This window comes from Macrotis lagotis, chromosome X, assembly GCF_037893015.1.
Source record: "Macrotis lagotis isolate mMagLag1 chromosome X, bilby.v1.9.chrom.fasta, whole genome shotgun sequence".
Classification (NCBI taxonomy): Eukaryota; Metazoa; Chordata; class Mammalia; order Peramelemorphia; family Peramelidae; genus Macrotis; species Macrotis lagotis.
In genome coordinates this window covers 655,115,980-655,135,832 of record NC_133666.1, presented here as the reverse complement: position 1 = coordinate 655,135,832, position 19,853 = coordinate 655,115,980, and the positions used below count along the sequence as shown (strand labels likewise).

Genomic DNA, 19,853 nt, shown 5'->3' with positions numbered 1-19,853 from the left:
GATAACTGCATTTTTATAAAGTAATTTCTTCGCAACAATCTTGAGAAGAAAAAGAAAAGAACGTTAATTTTATTATCCAGATGTTTCCGGGTAGGAAACTGAGGCCCAGGAGGAAGTCTACGGCCGGCTTTACACTCCGCTTAGGTGGATCCGACCGGGAAGACGTCACCGGCCGCGGCCCCGCCCCCTCGCGCCTGCGCCCTCCGGCGAGGGCAGCACCCTCTGAGACCCGCCTCTTGGCCGGGCGAGCGGGCGGCTCCTTCTGCGCCTGCGGCTCCTTCTGCGCCTGCGCCCTCTCTGGTCCTTTACGGCCGCCGTAAAGAGGCTCCGCCTTCGGCCGCGGCTGCGACGGGCTGGGTGAGTGTCCTCGGACCCCGGCCCTCGCGTCTCCTGGGCGGCCCCCGGGCGTGGGGGAGGGGCGGGCTGTGGGCGGCGGGAGCCCTCCCGAGGGCCGCCCGAGCCAGCCGACCCCTCCGCCCCTGTTTTATAGGGGAAGGGGCCTTGGCGTCAGGACAGGACCCCCGGCCCTGGCTAGCGCTGTGGCCTTGGACAAGTCACTTACCCCGACTGCCTCCAAGTCCTGATCCCTCTCTGGCTCTGGAGGAGACCGTGGGCCACAGGACCCCCTCGCGCAGATCCAGCCCAGGTGCTTGGGAGGGCTTCGCAAGATCATGAAGGGCAAAAAGCAAACACGATGTAGATACTACATTAGAATATACTTTAATATTGATAATATAATATAGATAACCTAATATAAAACAATGTAGATGAAGAAACTCAGGCCAGGAAGGGCGAAGGGACTTCTCCAGGAAAGAGTGACAGGCCTGGGATCTGGATCTGGTATCTGTGGGAGGGGGATGGGAGGGTCCTTCCAAGGGCTGAACCCAGGAAGCAAGGGATGCAATGGCTATTATTTTGTTTTATTTTATTGTTTTAGGTTTTCCAATTACATGGAAAGATAGTTTTCAGTATTCAACCATTTGCCAGCGTTTGAAAAAGTTACACCATTTTCCATCACCCTTTCTTCCCTCCCCCCTTCCCCGTGGTAGCAAACAATCTGATATAGGTCCTACGTGTATAATTGTGTAGGTATGTTTACAATTGTATAGAATGTATAATTGCCTTTCAGTCCATGCAAATCCTAGGTTAGGTATGGGTCCTGCCCTCTCCTTCACCTTCTTTTACCTTCCAATTTGGAGTTAGGAACTTGAGAGTTCAAATCCTGCGAGACTTTAAGCAAGTCACTTAAACTCAGTTTTCTCATCTGTAACATAGTGATAGAAATAACTCCTACCTGCCAGGGTGGCTGTGAGCATCAGTTGAGTTAGTATTTTGTCAAGCACTGTGCAAATCTTAAGTTTTCCTCCTCCTATTATTATTTTTTCGGCCTTGCAGGATTTGTGATTGATCTTGAACTGGTCTGACTTGCCACTGAAATTAAGATTTTTGTAGAGTATCTTGAGTAACCAGGAGGCTGGAAGAAAACTCATTCCCATTGACTCTGAGCCTCTTTATAACTGAGCTAAGTTGGTCTTTTTTTTTTTAGGTTTTTTTTTTTTTTGCAAGGCAAATGGGGTTAAGTGGCTTGCCCAAGGCCACACAGCTAGATAGTCATTAAGTGTCTGAGACCAGATTTGAACTCAGGTACTCCTGACTCCAGGGCCAGTGCTTTATCCACTATGCCACTTAGCCGCCCCTAAGTTGGTCTTTTAATTGCAGACATCCAATCCACCAATCCCTAGCTGGTCACTGCAAGCCTGAACAGCCAGGGACAACCAGTCAGAGCTTGCCTGTTCTATTGGCATAACTTTTGAAAACTCAGGATCATCTTCACTCCACAGTGAACATAATGTAACTGCAGTTTACATTTCAGAAATGAAGTGCAATTTATAAATTTACAATAGTCATGGGAAGTAGCTAGCATTTATGGAATTTTATAAAACCCTTTCCATATGGGATCTCATTTGATCCTTAAAACAATCCTGGTAAGTAGGTACTGTTGATACCTAGTAGATATTTTCTCTTATTTTTTTTTTATTTTATTTTACTTATTCTTTTTTTTAGGTTTTTGCAAGGCAAATGGGGTTAAGTGGCTTGCCCAAGCCCACACAGCTAGGTAATTATTAAGTGTCTGAGGCCCAATTTGAACCCAGGTGCCACCTAGCCACCCCTATTTTCTTTTTTACAGATGAAGAAATTGAGACAAAGAGTTAAGTTGTTAATTTTTGGTTCAATTGCCCAGGCTCACATGGCTAGTAAGTACCTGAAGCAGGATTTGATATTAAGTCTGCCTGACTTCATTTCCTGTACTCTTTGTGCTGTCTCACCTAAAGGCACTATACATACTTTTATCCTCATTTTATAGGGAATGAAACTGAGGCCCAGAAAGATGTATATGATTTGAATGGGAGTTTAAATGAACTGAAAACTCTGCATGAAACAAGTCTGGTTTGACAACCAGAAGTGAGTTGATTGAAAGGCCTAGTGTCCAGAATTCAGTTCAGTTCAGAGCCATTCAATAAGCATTTATTAAAAATCAGCTGTATCCTAGGGACTGGAGATATAAAGATAAAAACGGACATAGTCTTGCTCTAATCAGTCCATATCTGTATATGGATACTGTATCCCCAATATTCTGAGACCACTTTTTAGAAAAGACATTGGCAAATTGACCAAAGCTAGTCCAGATGACTTCCCCCTAAAGGTGACCCAATTGATCATATTCCTAGCAGTGTAAGTACCTCACACTGATAAAATTACAAACCAGTGAGAGCATGGCCAGAGGAAGTGACTATGGCAGGGAAAGAACTAGAGGGAGGAGCTGGACATGTTTGACTTAGAAATGAGAAGACTTGGGGTTGGTGTAATACCTAGCATTTAGCATGCCATGAGATGGGAGGAGAGCTGGGATTAAATCCAGGAAGACCAGCCTTGTTCAGATCTGACCTTCCAGTGCTAACTGGTGATGATCATGGGTCAGTCATCTCACCTCTGTGTGCACCATATAATTCTCCCACGGCTGGCTGGGGCGGAGGCAGTTTGGCCATGTTGCTCAGATGAACTGGTCTTCTGTGTCTTCATGGTATTTGAGAAAGGGATCAGACTGGTTCTTTTTGACCCTAGAGGACAGAATGAAGAGGAGAAAGTGGAAGTCTCCAGGAGACAAGTTTAGATTCAATGAAAGAAAAAGCTTCCTAATAATGAGAGCTGTCCAGAAGTAGACTGGCCTGTCTCTATTTGGAAAGTAATGTGTTCTCCACATGCAGATCTTTAGTAGAGGCCAGATGACTGTTTACCACATATGATGGTCCAGGGAGTCTTGTTCAGGAGTGGGTTGAATTCGACCATTTCACCTGACTCTGGGTCACATAGGGAGTCAGTGATGGTACTTGGACTAGAATACAGCTCAGGATTCTTACACTACTGCCTTTCCCCCCAAGGTTCTTCTCACCATTTTGGGGCCATGGATGCACGATTCACGAGGGGGAAGTCGGCCATCCTGGAGCGGTCACTTGTGAGACCCAAGACAGAGGTGAGCCTGAGTGCCTTCTCCCTGCTTTTCTCAGAGCTGGTTCAGTATTGCCAGAATCGTGTGTACTCCGTGGCAGAGCTGCAGGCACGACTGGCAGAACTGGGTCAGCAGGTGGGCGCCCGAGTACTGGATGGCCTGGCCACTCGGGAGAAAGGTGGCCGAAGGGAGACCCGGGTACTGGGTGCACTGCTCTTTGTCAAGGGTGCAGTGTGGCGGGCACTCTTTGGCAAGGAGGCAGACAAGCTGGAACAAGCCAATGATGACGACAAGACCTACTACATCATCGAGCGTGAACCACTCATCAACACCTACATCTCCGTGCCCAAGGAGAACAGCACGCTCAACTGTGCCAGCTTCACAGCAGGTGTAGTTGAAGCTGTACTCACTCACAGTGGTTTCCCTGCCAAGGTCACTGCCCACTGGCACAAGGGCACTACCCTCATGATCAAGTTCGACGAGGCTGTCATTGCCCGGGACCGGGCCCTGGATGGCCGCTGAGCTGAGGACAGCCTAGGGAATGAGAGGGCCAGGCTCTTCTTTGTACCTTTGAGCCATGGTCCTTTGTACCCTTGGAGTGTTCCAATTGCCCGATGAACAACCTTCCCCTTCTCCCCTCACCCCCAGCCTTTCTACCATGATGTGACCCTTTATCACTTCTCCTGGCTCTTGACTCTGCTTTCAGTCACCGGGCCTTGGCTGTCTATAGTTTCTGGTGTCAGGGAGCATATTCCTTGGCGTGCTCAGGGACAAGGGGCTCAACTTCCTCTAGGCTTGATCAAGTTAAACTCCGTGGTCTGGGTTAAGGCAATTTTTATTTTTTTATTTTTTTTTTTCTGTGTCATCTCCTGGATGGTATGGGAATGAGTGGGGTTGGGAAGAGGGGAGGAGCCAAATCCTATCACCCTGGGTTACCTTAACCCTTGATTCTTCTCTGCCTTTTCCCTTGGATAACTCAGTGTAGAAACTTCTGTGATTGTCAGTTGGGGAGGAATCAGTCAGTGAGATTAGCCAGGAAAGGCAGGCAGGTTTTTCATGAAGAAATCCTGTATTCCTCTTGCCCAGACCCTCATCTCTTCTTTAGAAGCAATATCCAGGGGATATCTGGAGGACCACATATCAGCTTCCTGGGAGTGGGAGGGCTGTGGGGAAGGGGTGTCCCACCTGATTCTATCCTGTGATACACTGACTGCCGACTAGAAGCTGAGCTTTCCTAGTGGTTCTTAACTCCTGCTAGCGTAGGAGCAGTATGCTTGATGAGCCACAAACCTGGTCTTTTAGTAGTTCTGCAGTCAGAGGCAGAAGTTTTGGGTTCTAGGGAAGGATTATGGTAAACCACGTTTAGTCTGTGTCTCACCCCAGGATTTCTCTGTCCTTTCTCCATTTCTTCCCCTTTCTACCCTCACACATCTGTGTATTGGGTGAAGTTCAGTCCTCATAATTTCTTTTGGGACTCTGAGGACAGTGAATTGCTGCTAGAACAATGTGATATTCATTAAAGCTAAATGTTCCTGGAGATAATTTGTTGTCCCTTTCTTTGGTCACCTCATACAGCAGAATTTAACCATGCCTCCCATGGCTTCTTAATTCTCTTCTTTTCCTGCCCTTCTCCATGGTCTTAGATACTTTGTTTCTTGATATTTGAACCTGAGAGCTCAGGGATGGAGTTCTAGCCAAGATACTTTGTAGTCATGGACCATGTGGTTGGAAAGAGGGGCTCCACCCTCTTCTTGGCTTCTCATTGGCCTTGGGGAGTAGATGGTTAGGAATGTGAACTTGGCCCTGCCATCTTTGTTTCACAAAATCACTTTCTGATGCCCTCTTTGTGATGCCAAGTTTAGCACAAGAGAGCCATTTAGGCTGAACCTTGGTCCTCAAAGTTCATGGACTGTGTAAGTAGACAGGACAGGTGGGTCTCCTGCCATCTGTTTTGCCATCACTGCCTGGAAGTTGGTGACCTTGTGAATGGAAGGAACTCCTTTCTGTTTTTTTGACTTTGGATAAATTCCTCTTCCTCTCTGGACCTCATTTCATTCAGTGAAATGAATGAACTAGATGATCTCTTGAGTCCTATCCATGTTCTGTAACTCATTATCATTCTGTTTATGTTCAGTTTCCCAAACTAATTTTGTGTTTAGTCAAAAGGACAGGCCTGGTTTCAAGACTTCAGTTGTACTTAAAAAACTCAGAAGTGGTACTTAAAATACCACCTAGATTTAAAAAATCTCCAAAACTATAGGTTCCAAAGGAACCCTACCTGCCCTACAGTCGAAGTCTTCCATGTAACAAAAAAATTTAATCTAAACAAATCAACACATTGACTGTCTGACAAATTATATCTCATTCTGTACCCCTGCTGGAGGAAGGAAGAATGTTTTCACCATTAGTCCTTTGAAGTATAAATTTCCTGGTTTGTCAAAGAGATTCAACTTAAATCAGTTTAATAAGCATATATTAAATATTTATTAAAAATTTTCTTTAGGCCAGAAACTGATAAGCTTGGTACAAAGGCAAACAAGGAATAACCTTTGCCCTCAACGAACTTCAATCAGCTTTGAGGATTTGGGGGAAGAATGGAGGGAACAACACGTTTGGTAATCAAATACAAAATATATACAAAAATACAAGGCAAGTTTTTTGGATGTAAACACAATTGGGTAAACCTGGAAAAACTTAATAGGAGGGCCACTGGAGCAGAGCCTTAAAAGGGATCTAGCAATTTTAAGAGGTGGAATGTGGAGAAAGTGTTCCAGATCATCTGAGAAAAGGCTAGAAAATGGAGATGGAATGCCATAAGACCAATTTTATCAAAGTGTAGTGTGTGACAGGGCATAGTGAGATCTCAGTCTGAAAAGAGAGGTTGGAGGTAGATTATAAAGAAACTTTGCATGCTAAGTGGAGGGATCTGTATTTGTCTCTAGAAGCAATAGGAGATTTTTGGAGCAAGGTAGTGATATGGTCAGATCTGTGCTTTAGGATTTATTCTGTTAGCTACTATATGGAAGATGAACTGGAGACACAGGAAAATTGAGGCAGGGGGACCAGTCAGGAGGCTATTGCAGAAGTTAAGGAGGGCCTGAGTTAGGGGTTATATCTTTGAGTGGAGAGAAGGGATCAGATGTGAAGGATGTTACTTTAGTAGGATCAGTGAGACTTGGTATTGATTGAATGAGCATGAAGAATTGAGAATGACTTCCATTTGAGAGCCAGTGTGCCTAGAACTTTGGTGGTACCCTGGATAGAAGGAAAGGAAGTAGAAGAAAGGGTGGTGGGCTTACAGGGAAAGATGATTTAGTGAATTTGAGATTATAATGGGTTATTAAGGTTGGGGGTCACCCTGTGGGCCATTGGTTAGAACTGGAGCTCATGAGATGGATGAGAACTTAATAGATACCTGTAGATAATAGTAGAATTCATTGGGTAGAGAGAAAGGAGGGTGATCCCTGGGATACAGAGTTCTTTGCCTTTGATAATTTTCCCTTCACAGTTGGCAGTTTTATTCTAGTTCTCCCTTCTCATTGCATCATCTCATACAAGTTTTCTTAGATTTCTCCAAATTCTCCATTTTTAATTTCTCATAGCACAAATACATTCAATGCATTCACATAACATGGCTTGTTCAGTCATATCTTAGTTGATAGGGCAATTTTTCCAGTTTTTTGCTACCATAAAAATTCAACTCCCACATGAGAAACAACCCCAGAGAGGGAAAGCAGTCTCAGATAGCAAGTCAGTTGGCAACATGGCAATTTGACCTGGGATGTATGAGCTAGGCTCTGTCTCTCACCTTCTTTATTACCTGGGGCCCTTTGTAGACCTCATTTTCCCTCTTTATAGAAGGAGGGGTTTAGATTTTCTGATTTCTAAGCCCCTTCTAGTGTTAGTTTCTGGGAGTCTGATACAAGGGAATGGCTTTATTTCCATGGACATGTTTGAATGACCCATTTTGGTTTGGCTGTAGTCACTCATGGTTAGTTTCCCATTCCCACCCTGGCTGATAAGAGTCCAAGGACTCTTGGACTTATGCTGGTAAGTTGCCTTGAAAACTGAATGGGAAACAGGAAGAATGGATGGTGCTTCCAAGCTGAGGATGTGCCTATGGGGAAGATCTCCCTGTCAGTCAACATGAGCATAGTTAGCTAGGAAGGATCCCTAGGCAGTAGTTCAGATTGTGGTCCTTTCACATTTTCTGGATGTGACTAGGCAGTTGGGGACCTGAGGAGTGAGGGAGCTAAGTCCTGTTAATGAAATCCCACTCCAAGTTTCTCAGAGAGAGTACTGTGTCCTCTGCACATGTTGTCCTTGATGAACGTTTGTTGAATCAGTGAACTGAGGAGAATTCAGGATAAAACAACAGGAGACTTTTGTTGTCAACAGCTGCAAAAATAGACCCTAGTTTGTACTGGAAATGTGCTACATTCTGGTTTGAGGAGGGTCAGGAGAAAGTCATTATTTTATTTGGGCAAAAAAAAGCCTGGGAAAGTAGTCCTGGGAGTTCAAGAGTTGCTGGGGGGCCAGGAGAATGGCAAAGCAGCTCATTGTGATCAGTCCTGGAAGAGTTCCCAGAGAAGCTGTCACAACTTTTGTAAGTGGTGTGGGAGGGACAAAGAAGGGGGTTTGACTCATAGCCTGCACTGTCATGAAGGAAAAGTCCCATAGAGAGCACCAGATTATAGGATTTAAAACCAGAAGGGTTTTAAAAGTCTTCTGGTGGATGAAACACAAGGAAAGAGGCTTAGCTCTGGTATGCCATGGTAGGGGACCCCTGGCTAACAAGCTGAAGGGGTTGTGAGCTTCTGAACCTCAGGTATTGTTGGGGGAGGGAGGACATGGACTGGAAGCACCTGGGCTAGACTAGTGAAGGGGTTCTGTGCAGGCTGTGGGGAGAAAGTTTGGATCTGGAGTCAGAAACACCAGGCTGAAATCTCAACTCTGACCCTGGATGAATCATTTCTCTCTGGGCCACATTTTCCCTAAAGGTAAGATGAAGAGATTAAATGATCTTTAAGGATCCATCCATCTCCAGATGACTGACTCTTATCCTACAAATATATTTTGTTCTTTCAAGCTTCCTGGAGGTACCAGGGACCAGGATATGATGATTTCTCTGAAAAACCTTTAGCCCCTTGTGTGTCTAGGAGAGGAGCTGGACAATGGGGAGCAATAGGAAGACTTAATGAAGCCTAGTGGAGTCAGGGAAGAGAACAGATGGGGGAATGTGGAATGGGGCCTATCGAAGAATGAGGGGTGTGTGTGTAGTCTTAGACCCTTAGTGTGCTATAGGCTGGAGTAGAAGCCTTGGGGTGGCTGGGCCAGGTCAGGACCAGAGATGTTTAGAAAAACTTCTGGTTGCAGAAGAACTGAGAAAAATATCTGGCTCCCAGGTCAGTGGTGGACTGATGCTCACCTGGCTTATGAACACAGTCCCTCTCTTAAGAGAAGAACAGTGTGAGGCTAGTCCCATTCTTTGACCCATTGGGGCAGAGTGGGAGGAAGGAAAGAACCAGGTCAAAGTCAACTTTCCCCAGCATACCTTGGTAATTCCATCCAGGAAGCTTGGGTGGTGAGGAAGCAGGTAAAAATGTGAACCTCTGGATAACCTGAGATGGAGGGCTGAGAGTTTAGGGAAAATTGGGACTGAAGATCTGGTTTTCTTTCATCCTTAGGGAAAGTGGGGATTGAGAGGAGGGTTGTTTTTCCCTCCCAGCTCCGAGAAGAATGGGATGCAGGATCAGGGACATAAGGTTTTAGGTCCAGAGTTAGGAGGGGAATTCCTTCCTGTTCCTTCTTGATGAGAAATAAGAAACCTTTTGACCCTGCCATATCAGGGATAAAACTGGGTGGTAGCTTCAGATTTGTAGGCTTTCTGAGCCATGGTCAGTGGTCAGTCAGCACGTGACTAGCTTCTCACAGATCCAGCTCTCCTGATGCCCCCGGCAGTAAGCATCATTCCAACGGCCATTGCTGGCACGCATTGCCACACAGTCCTCCCCCTGTCCCAGGTTGTTGGGCTCCCCTGGGCTCCAGTAGCTGAAAAGTAGTTAATTTTTGAAGAGAGAGTAAGTGAGAGAGAGAGAGAGGGGGAGGCATAATTGTATAATTATCTCACAGCCCCTCCTTTGAGCTTCCACTCCATCCCACCTTTTGGATCTTCCCCCAACTCACGTGTAGTTCAGGGAACTCCCATCCATCCATATGAACTTGCCCTCTACATCCAGGTCTCGGAGACCAATCCAGGAACCCTTCTTGTTGGCCTTTTGGGTTAAGAAGTTCTGAAGGAAGGTGAAGTAATTGGTTAAAGTCCCAAGGATAAAGACAAGGATGCCTGGGCCCCAAGGCTTGCCTCCATTAGGACTCATCACCCCCTTGGGCATCAAATATCCCTCAACCTTTTCACCTAACATCCCCTAACCTTTTCACACATCCCATTAGTCTAGCTCATTAGTCTAGGGAAGCATTCCTGGAGCATCTTCCCAGAGCTAGGTCCTTAGTATCTCCTAAAACCCTCTACATTCTAGGAGAGATCTGCCTAAGGACCTAGCCTGGATCCTATTCTAGTCACTCACCTAGGCCTAGCCCAGCCCAGTCCAGCCCAGTCCACCCTAGCCTGCCGTGGATTCCAGGCCCTGTGATGTCCTACCTGCTCCTCTCTGCTTTTGATGCTGACTAGGCGGCCCTGAAGACTGATGCAGGCATACTTGGCCTGGGGCCATGTCTTGGGCTCCTTCCCAAAAAAGTAGCATTTTTTCTGGAACAGTTCCCAGTCTTCTGGACAATTTGTACATTCAGTGCCTATGGCAAGAAAAGAGGCAACAAATGGGTCAGGGCATTGGAAACTTCCAGCTGCCACTTCTGGCCACCCTCAGGATTTTTTCTAGTGAGCAAATGTAACCTAAGCTAAGGAGAAAAGCCCAGACTTTTATCACTAGAAAGGATCTTGGAGTCTATAGCCATTATCCCTTCTTTCACACCCTTCCCATCATCACTGCTGATTGCCATTAATATCTTCACCTCCATTGTCATTACCACTCTCACCATCACCATTATTACCATGATCATCTCCACCAAAGCCATTGTCACTATTAATTTCACCACCACCATATTTGTCATCACCAGCCTCAATCATGGCTGCCATCATCATCGTCTCTTTATTACCTCCATCACCAGGTACCACTTTCCACCAGGTAGCTAGGTGATATAGTGTATAGAGAACTGAACCAGGAGTCATGAAGACTTGAATTCAAATCCAGCCTCAGACACTTAATAGTTGTGTGACTTTGGGTAAGTAACTCAATCTCTTTTTGTCTCAACTGTAAAGTAGGGAGAATAGGACCTACCTCCCAGGGGGATCCTGTGAGATAATATTTGTAAAGAGCTTAGGACATTGTCTGGCATATATCTGTATCTATATATCTATATCTGTATCTGTATCTGTATCTATATCTATCTATATAAATAAATGCTTGTTCCCTTTTCTTCTTCCACCATCACCAGCAATTTCTATCACTGTGACCCACCATTGTCTAATTCCACTATTAACATCACTGTTGTTGCTACCATTATAACTACCATTATCATCACAATTCTCATTGTTAACAGTTGTCACCACCAGTGTCATCATCACCAACATCACAACCTTTATCATCTTTATCATTGTTTCCAATAATAGCACCACCAACATCCTTCCAATCTCTTTACCACCACCAATGTTATCACCAGCATCAGTAACACTCTCCCATTCATGATCCATTGTCTCTATTAACCTGCATCAACATCATCATGGCTATGAATACCAACATACCATCAATCTTTGCTCCTAGTTTCTTACCCTGGCTTGGCATGGCTGCCTTCCAGTCCTTGGGAGAGCTGAGAAACTTGATTTTTGTTCCCTTTTGGGAGGGGGAAGATGGGAGAACTGTCCATCTTTGTCAAAGAAACCATCACCATCATTACCATTATCAACATCAACACCACCAGGTACTACCACCAGTACCATCATGGTACCCTCACCCAATTAGAATTAAGTGTAGATGAATTTATTTGGAGAGTAGATAGACAAACCCCTTGGTGGGGAGGCTGTAGATGTGATCCCTATCCTAAGAGAGAGTTTGGATTAGAAATCTTGGAAAGTTCTATCTATCCTTGGGGGTCTGAGCTACTAAGTGTCTGAGCAAGGAAGTGAGCAGGGTGAGGTGTGATAGAAAATGAGAAAGGAAGATAAAGATGGTAAGACAGAAACTATTGAAAATCCAAAAAGACTGAAGGGGGGAGGTAAGGCTTTGGGCCCATTCCCCGGGTCTGATTATTCAGCTTTGAGAAAGGGCTACAGGGAGGAGTAGGACTGAACTAGGTGAGGTGAAGCTTGGAGGGGAGGATCCCACCCTCACCATTTGCCCTCTTACCTTTTAAGCTTTGGAATTCAATCCAAAGTTTCTCCATCTCTTCCTGCAGTTTTTCCTGAGCCTGAGTAACATCATTCATCTGATTGATCACTGTGGATATTAGGAACATTGGGGATGGGAGGGCAACCTTTAGGATTGATGTCTTTCTGAGGACAAGATCATCACTCCTCCTCCTTCACATTTTGTTGTCCCCTTTCTTCAGGTTTTGGTTTGGTGTTCCCACAAACCTCTCCCCATAACCCTCATCCTCTTCCCATCTTCTCACCCTGGGACTTGAAGGTTGTTTTATCTTTTTCAAGACTGTCCAGTTGTTGAGAGACCTGAGAGTCTGGGGTGGGGAGAGGTGGGGGGGAAAGGAGAGAATTGTCCATTTTAGGCAAAGGGATAACCCACAAAACCATTATATCCCCTTAGGACCATCCCTCATATCCCTCAGGATGACCTCCCCTTATATTCCTCATTTCTAGGAACTTCCTCCCTCATACCTTATATTCCTTAGGGTCCTCATTCTTTATGTCCCTTACTCCTTATCCTTTGGATTCCCCAAACCACTGTAATCTTTTTATTGACATCCACCCATCTCCAAGTCCAAGATTTTTAGGCTGTCTATTCAACTGGTAGTTCCTCCAATTGACTTAATAGAGTTGGTTTGTGGTGGTAAACTGTCCTTTCTGGGCAAAAGGGCCTTTTAGTCTCCCTGTTCCCAGTTCCTTGTCCTGTGAGTGTCTCTGGAGCCCAGGGACCACCACAGGTGAACTCAAACATATTTCTCTGGATTGGTTCATGGTTCCTCCTTTCTCCAGATTTGACACCTCTAGATCTCTGCTATTCTGCATTTTTGCCCCACCCCATTGAGAGGTTGAACTAGCTCAGAGGCTGGTGCCAGGCTCTGGGACTCAAAGGCATAAAATCCTGATCAAGCAGTCTTGGGGAAAGCTCAGGTGGTTTGCCTTTACTACCAAGGAAAGCAAGTATTCCTCATACTTTGTGCTCAGCAAAAGACTACTGTCTCATCATGGAACTTTCTCACCTTTAGATTTCAGGGTTGTTTGGTCTTTCTGGAGTTGGTTCAGAGTCTTGGAACACTGGGAGACTTAAAAGGAAAGTAAGAACAAGATTGGTCTTGGGGATGGAATAGAAGGTTTTATAATTCTAGGTCCCACCCAAGGCCAGGGATTTGAAAGGGACCTCATGGTCCCTCTCTTTACTTGAACAGAAATCACCCTGCTAACTGTAAGAGGTCATCTCATCTCTGGTGGATGATCTCTAGTGGGCTTCTAAGGGTAGTCTATTTTAGTTTTAGACAACCATATTAGTTGGGAGACTTTTCCTTATATCAAGTTTAAATTTGCCTCTTTGTAATTTCTAGCTTTCCCTACTGGTTCTGTCTTTTGGGGTCAATCACAGTAAATCTCTTCTCTATTTGACAACTTTGCATATGCTTGAAGATAGCTCTTAATTTCCTTTTCCTCACCATCTTAGACATTTTTAGTTGCTTCTTCCAATCCTCATGGGCATGAACCAAGGCCTTTCACTGTCCTTGCTGCTCTCTGAGACAGTTTCCAGATAGTGCCTTTTCCAAATGGTAATACTCATAATAGAATGTGATACTGATGAGGTCTGACTAGGAGAGCACAATGGGACATTGCCTTCACCACCATCACCAACAAACCTGGACACTAGAACTTAGGTGTAGTTCATTGTTTTGGTTGCTATAGCACACTATTGATCTATAGATCACTATGGATCTTTTTTTTTTTTTTTTTTTTTTGAGGAGAGAAGGGAATAGAGTCAGACATCTCCACCTTGGCCTTCTTGGTGATGTGGGAAGGAGAGTGGTGAAGTCCTATCCCTATATCAATCCATTATCTCATGAGACAGGGACAGGTAAGGCAGAATGGCCTGTCTGTCATATGGGCTCAGGGAGGGGAAGAGACTTCCTCAAGGTCACACAGTTTCTCCACATTTCTCTGCCTTCCAGCTCCCATAAGTAGTCTCCTCAACCTGGTGTTAATATTGGCATCCTGACCATGTTGACATGGAACTGTCTCCCCAGGTCTTCCCTAGGTCTTTCCCCGAGGAGACCCTCTGGGCTCTGACTGACACCCATTCCTCCAGCATGACCCAAGATACACCCAGCTGAGATTCACCATTGTTTTTGAAGTATTTCTGATCCATCTCTAGTTGTCTGATGATAGTCACAATCCCAGAGTCTGAGAGAAGAGAAATGAGAAAGCCAGAGGTTGGACCAGAGGAGACATTCTATAAAATAAGGTTGGGGTGATTTTTATGGACTAGGGATTATTTCAGGATTAATAGGTCACCCCTCAAAAGGGCACAGAGTCATTCTGTGTTCTACAAGCCTAGGTAAGAGGAATATGGAAAGCACCCAGAAGTGAAGATTCCAGAGATCTGATTTCTAGTCTAAGCTTTGGCACTAAAATGTGGCCTTGAATGAATAACATTTCCTTCCAGGGTTCCTCATCTGCAAAATGTATTAGGTTGTATGCTCTGTGGTTCTGGGAGGTAGGGGAGTGGTATTGGGAAATAAAAAGAGAATCATGTGGTGAAGCTATCATGCAGTTGGGAGCTTTGGGTTCATGACTGAGGAGGGGGAATATGACATCTTAGGGTCTCATTGGATGATGTACATACCATTTTGATTCACACAGGACTTCTGAAGTGTCTTCAAGTCTTTGGCTAGAGAAATCAGGACAAAATAAATATTCACCTTTTTACTTTCCTCTTCCTCTAACCCAACTTTCTTCCCCACTCCCACCCTCACCCCCCACCACCCTTGAGCCCTTTCCATTGGGTTTTCAGGTTAATGGTTTGAAGACTGGGTCTTAACATAAGAAGGAGCCAGAAGGGTAGGGTGGGGGGTAGGGGTGGGGAGAGTCTTACCCTGATTTAGGAACAAGTATAGGACTGTTCCCCAGAGGACCATGGAGATCAGCAGCACAAAGATAAGGAGAAGTGTATTCTTCTCACAGGTCTTCTGACCAGGCAGCTTAGTGAATCCTGGTAGCCAGGGGAAAAAGAGAGGAGGAAGCCAGGTGAAGGGTGGATTTAAGGAAACATGGTCCAGACAGAGTGAACTTTGAATAGTAAGGCTCTGGCTTCCTGTCCTTTGTCTTAAGCTGGCACTGGGCCTTCATCTTGGGCCATGGCAGTCCTGACTTCAAGCCTCTTTCCTCTTGAGTCCAAGACTCAGGGTTCCTTAGACAAGTGAAGGGAACCTGAGTGAGGCAGGCAGGCCAGGGAGGGCCCATTAGAAGGGTTCCTTCAGGATAGAATTCAGTCCAGCAATTTGTTAAGCTTCTACTATGTGCTATGTCTTGATACAGAAAAACAACAACAAAACAAATGTGGTTTACAGATGAAGAAAATGACTTGCTCATGCTCATCTAAGAATTCCATATCTCTCGGGGTAAGATTTGAACCCAAATCCTCTGATTCCCTTGGAAAGACACTGATGTTGAGAAAGAGGGAAGGCAAAAGAAAAGGGGATGGCAGAGAATAAGATGGATAGATGGCATCATGAAAATCATACACATGAACTTGGACAGACTTCAGGAGCTAATGGAAGACAGAAAGACCTAGGGTGTTTTAAGACCCATGGGGCTACAAAGAGACAGAATGACTGAACAACAGAACTGCTGACATCAAATCTCATTCTCTGATGAATCACCTTGTCAACTTGGCCCTTTTGGGTCCATGCCCTTGAGTTCAAGTTAATCCTTGTTTAATATTCCCTCATATATTGGCTCAGGGCTGAGGCAAAGAGCTGGAGCGGCCTCAGACCTTCTGTTCCCAGCCCTGGAGCCTAGGCTCTGGACCTTCCAAAGTTTGGAAGGCTCAGCTGAGGCTGCTCAGCCCTTAATCTGAAAATGCTCTGATAATTTTCCCTTCCCCACTTCTTTATTGCCTGCTGCTTCTGGTCCCACCTACTTGAACCCACAACCACCTTTAGTTGCACAATTAGAATTTTTGAATCACAGAATGTTAGAATTAGAAAGGATCACAGAGGCCAATTCATATAACCCACACTCAGATGAGAATCTCTATTATCATATACCAGTTATCTGACACCTCTGCTTGGAGACCTTTTATGAAGGGTCACTCACTACCTCCCAAGGTGGCCCTTTGTATTTAAGAATGTCCTTTTGTTCTCTAGTTCCTAGAACCATCCATACCTCTATCTGTCTTATCTAAATCTCCCCATCTTCCTATCCATAACTATATCAACTAGATGGCACAGTGGGTAGAGCTCTGGCTCTGAAGTTGGGATGACCTGAGTTCAAATGTGGCCTCAAATACTTACTAGCTGTGTGACCTTGGGCAAACCAGGACAACTTAACCCTGATTGCCTGGCATCCAAGGCCATCTCCAGTTGTCCGATTCATATATGGTCACTGGGTTCAGATGACTTCAGAGGAGAAAGTGAGGCTGGTGACTTAGCACAGCCCTCCTCATTCAAATCCAATTTATATGCTCATCATGACATTGCTTCCCTAATGTTAGGGTCTTCTTTGATAAGGAAGGAGAAACATCAATCATATCACAAGTCTATCTAATCATCTGTATCTATTCCCCTATTCATAATCATGTATGTATATACAGGTATACATAATATACATGTTCACACATGTATATATGTGTGAATATCTATACACACAAACATACACACAAATACAGGGATTTTTTTGGTTGGGATTTTTGGTTGTTTTTTAGAGGATAAGGAAACTGACTCTCCCTACCCTACCCAAAGCTAGAAGTGCAGTGGCCCCTCATGAGTCGAACCCCATTGCTGATTGACATGGGAGATTTGATCTGCTCTTTTTCTGACTTAAACCTGTTTGACCCTCCTTAGGCAGCCTGGTGACCCTTATATACTTGGGGCTCATGCTAATGGTGTAGGACTTAGCCAAGACCCCTGATGGCTTGACCCATTGTTTCTCAGAATGCTTAAGCTCAAATTATTTACCACCTTCTCAGTAGGAAGGATTACAGTCATGCACCATTCTCATACTCTGATCATGTTCAATTCTATTCTCATATTCTGCATCTTTTCTTATCCTGATTCCTAAAGTCCTTTAATATCTCTCCTTATCTTTCTGTTATCCCATGTGCCTATTTCTGGTGCCAGCACCTCTGTATCATCTAGGTAGCTTAGTGGATAGAGTGACAGACTAGGAATTAGGAAGTCCTGAGTTCAAATTCTGCCCCTGCATCTTTCTTAGGTGTGATCCTGGGCCAATCCCTTTACCTCTGTCTACCTCAGCTTTATAATCTATAAGATGAGGCTAAAAATATAGCACCTACCTCACGAAGTGGTTGTGAGGATCAAATGAGATATTTATAAAGACCTTTGCAAATCTCAATGGCCTATATAAATGTTTATTGTTAAGATACTTAGCCTCTATGGGTCTCAGTTTACTTGTCTGTAAAATGAATTCATTGGAAAGATGACATTTAAGAATCCTTTCAGTCCTAAATCTATGATCTTGTGATCTCATTTCCCTGTCTTTCCCTATCCCCGATCCTATTCTCTAAGCATATACCTCCTTGTCGCTCCCTTTCCAAATCCAGAATTATTCTCTCTATGCTTAACTCCCCATGTCTAGAGTGCCTTTGTTCTCTTCATAGGATCCTAGGGACTCCTTAGAGATCATTCTAGTAACAGCCTCTCATTTTCTGAATGAGTAAACTGAGGTCCAGAGAAGGGATAGAATTCTTTATTCTTTTCCTCTCTTCTACAACCTTCCTGATCACTAGCGTTATAACAGAGAGATGAACTTGGAGTCAGAAAGACCTGATTTTTGAATTCTGCCTTAGATACTATTTCTTGGGCAAATCACTTAACTTTCCCATGCCACAGTTTCCTTGTCTGTCAAGTGACGGAGGTTGGAATTGATGATCTCCAAGGATCAGAAGATGGGGTAGCTAGGGAAGGTCTGACCTAAGCTCAGCCTGGTCAGAGAACATGAGTCTTGGAATGATGCCATCCCTCAGAGTTCAGTCACCTCATCACTGGCAACCAACAGGTGCTAGAAAGTCCACTGAATGCAAGAGCCTGGAGTTCACTGGGGGGTGGGGGGAGAGGGAAGGTAGGAGGTACAGCCCCACTAGCTATCAGTCATCTCCGGTACTCCCAGTCCCTCCTGTCCCCTACCCCATCCCCACCCTCTCCATATGCCCTCACCCTGGCTTCTTGGGGACATCCTGCTGAACTCCACTTGATCTGAGCTCCCGTTCCACTTGGCCTCCATCAGAGTTCTGAAGACTCCAGCCGGGTTTTGTAGTGGGGAGAGTGAGTAAAAGAGGGAGGGCGGGGCCTTTGCCTGGAAGCCAGCATGAGGCTTTTCTCCTTCCTTCTCCTTCACCTCTTCCTCCTACACTTATCCTTTCCTAGAAATCCCCAGAATTAGGAAAGAGAAGGAAATTCAGGGCTCTCAGAAAGTGACCTCCCTGCTTCTCTTCACTTCATCATGCTCAGGCATAGGACCGTGAGCCCCAAAAGAATCTGTAATGACTGTAAAAAAATGTACACGAATTCTCTTTTCCTCCCAATTTTACCCTGCTTCTCAGTTCTTCTCCTGTGTCTGTTACTATTAGGGCCAGGAGTATTAGAGACACACATCAGTGTTAGGGTCTCACAGTAGTTACCTTGCTTAACTTTCTTCCTACAATTTCCCTAACAGGAGTCCTCTTGCTTCTGCCCAAGAGTGGCAATCCATTTGTTGTTAGGGTGTGAATAAGGGGCAGGTTCTTTGTTAAGGGTAAGGTTAGGGACACAATAAAGACCAGGATTCAACAATTTAATTCAACCCAGCAAAGACCTTATGATCCGCATCTTCTTAAAGTGCGTGTCTGTCCATGAGTCACCCCCTTCCCCTCCCCCCCCAAATTCAGTGAACTCTCCTGGCTCCAGAACCATAGATTTTCAGTTTGACTTTTAAAACTGACCACTACCCTTCTTATCTTTACAGTATTCTTAGTCTTTCACCCTCCCTTATTTTATTTGATACAACGACAAAGGTCTTCCAGTTCCTAGCATTAGATACACCCTCTCTGGACCCCAGGTAATTCTACTTGCTGTGTCCCATGCCTGGACCCCTCTCCCTCTTCATCTCTGCCATCCACCTTCCCCAGTTTCCTTCAAGTCTCAGCTTAAGTCCCACTTTCTTAAAGAAGCCTTTCTTGATCCCGCTTAATTCTTGTCTCTTCCCTCAGTTGATTATCTTCAATTTGCCCTGTTTATGTATTATTTGTACATAGTCACTTATGAACTATCCTCCATTATATTGTGAGCTCCTTGGAAACAAAGACTGCTTTTTGTTTGGTCGTTTGTTTTTGCCCTTTTGGCAGCATTTAGCATAGTACTAGTAGCCTAGTAGAGGTTTAATAAATGCTTGTTGACTTTTTTTGTTTTTTGGTGAGACAGATAGGGTTAAGTCACTTGACCAGGGTCACATAACCCACCTTGCTTGTTTTAATTTTAATTTTAGGTTTTTTTTTTTTTTTTTTGCAAGGCAAATGGGGTTAAGTGGCTTGCCCAAGGCCACAGCTAGGTAATTATTAAGTGTCTGAGAACGGATTTGAACCTGGGTACTCCTGACTCCAAGGCCGGTGCTTTATCCACTACGCCACCTAGCTGCCCCCCCCCACCTTGCTTGTTGACTACAAACTGACATTTCTTAAGTAATATGCTAAGCAATGAGAAGGCAAAGAACAAAAAAGGAAAAGGATCCTTGCCTTCAAAAGAGCTCCTGTTCTAAGGCAACACAACATGTACACAGATTCAGTAAATTTAACAATCATACAAAGTCTTTTCATAAAAGACTCAGGAGGGAAAAAACCTCATGTTGGAAGAATTGATCCTGGAGCTGGGGAATTAGAAGGTGATACAGACATCCTGA

General features: G+C 44.7%; 2 protein-coding genes across 3 annotated transcripts; one reads left to right on the top strand and one right to left on the bottom strand.

The window, feature by feature from the left end:
* The first annotated feature begins 274 nt into the window (after positions 1-274).
* Positions 275-13,717, top strand: TRAPPC5 (trafficking protein particle complex subunit 5). 2 transcript variants are annotated; one of them, XM_074205089.1, is made up of 2 exons: positions 275-357; positions 3,441-13,717. In XM_074205089.1, exon 2 carries the CDS (start codon positions 3,464-3,466, stop codon positions 4,028-4,030), a length of 567 nt encoding a protein of 188 aa, XP_074061190.1. In that variant the 5' UTR covers positions 275-357; positions 3,441-3,463; the 3' UTR covers positions 4,031-13,717. The 2 variants fall into 2 exon arrangements, with proteins under 2 accessions (XP_074061190.1, XP_074061191.1); XM_074205090.1 differs by lacking the exon at positions 275-357 and adding an exon at positions 448-646.
* FCER2 (Fc epsilon receptor II) lies at positions 5,991-18,232 on the bottom strand. Its single transcript, XM_074205087.1, has 10 exons — positions 18,137-18,232; positions 14,836-14,952; positions 14,587-14,631; positions 14,082-14,144; positions 12,962-13,024; positions 12,197-12,259; positions 11,932-12,021; positions 10,170-10,321; positions 9,695-9,801; positions 5,991-9,559 (listed from the first exon to the last, which is right to left on the bottom strand). The coding sequence occupies exons 1-10, from the start codon at positions 18,201-18,203 to the stop codon at positions 9,418-9,420; spliced, it is 909 nt and encodes a 302-aa protein (XP_074061188.1). The 5' UTR covers positions 18,204-18,232; the 3' UTR covers positions 5,991-9,417.
* Positions 18,233-19,853: the final 1,621 nt, after the last annotated feature.

What these genes read in the sequence shown, in the direction of transcription:
- TRAPPC5 (XM_074205089.1), top strand. Translation starts at nt 3,464, where the DNA reads ATGGATGCACGATTCACGAGGGGGAAGTCGGCCATCCTGGAGCGGTCA.
- FCER2 (XM_074205087.1), bottom strand. Translation starts at nt 18,203, where the DNA reads ATGGAGGCCAAGTGGAACGGGAGCTCAGATCAAGTGGAGTTCAGCAGG. An exon ending in GATGTCCCCAAGAAGCCAGG is followed by an intron (nt 14,953 to 18,136) that starts GTGAGGGCATAT and finishes CCTGGCTACCAG; the next exon opens with GATTCACTAAGCTGCCTGGT. An exon ending in GTCCTGTGTGAATCAAAATG is followed by an intron (nt 14,145 to 14,586) that starts GTATGTACATCA and finishes CTCTTCTCTCAG; the next exon opens with ACTCTGGGATTGTGACTATC.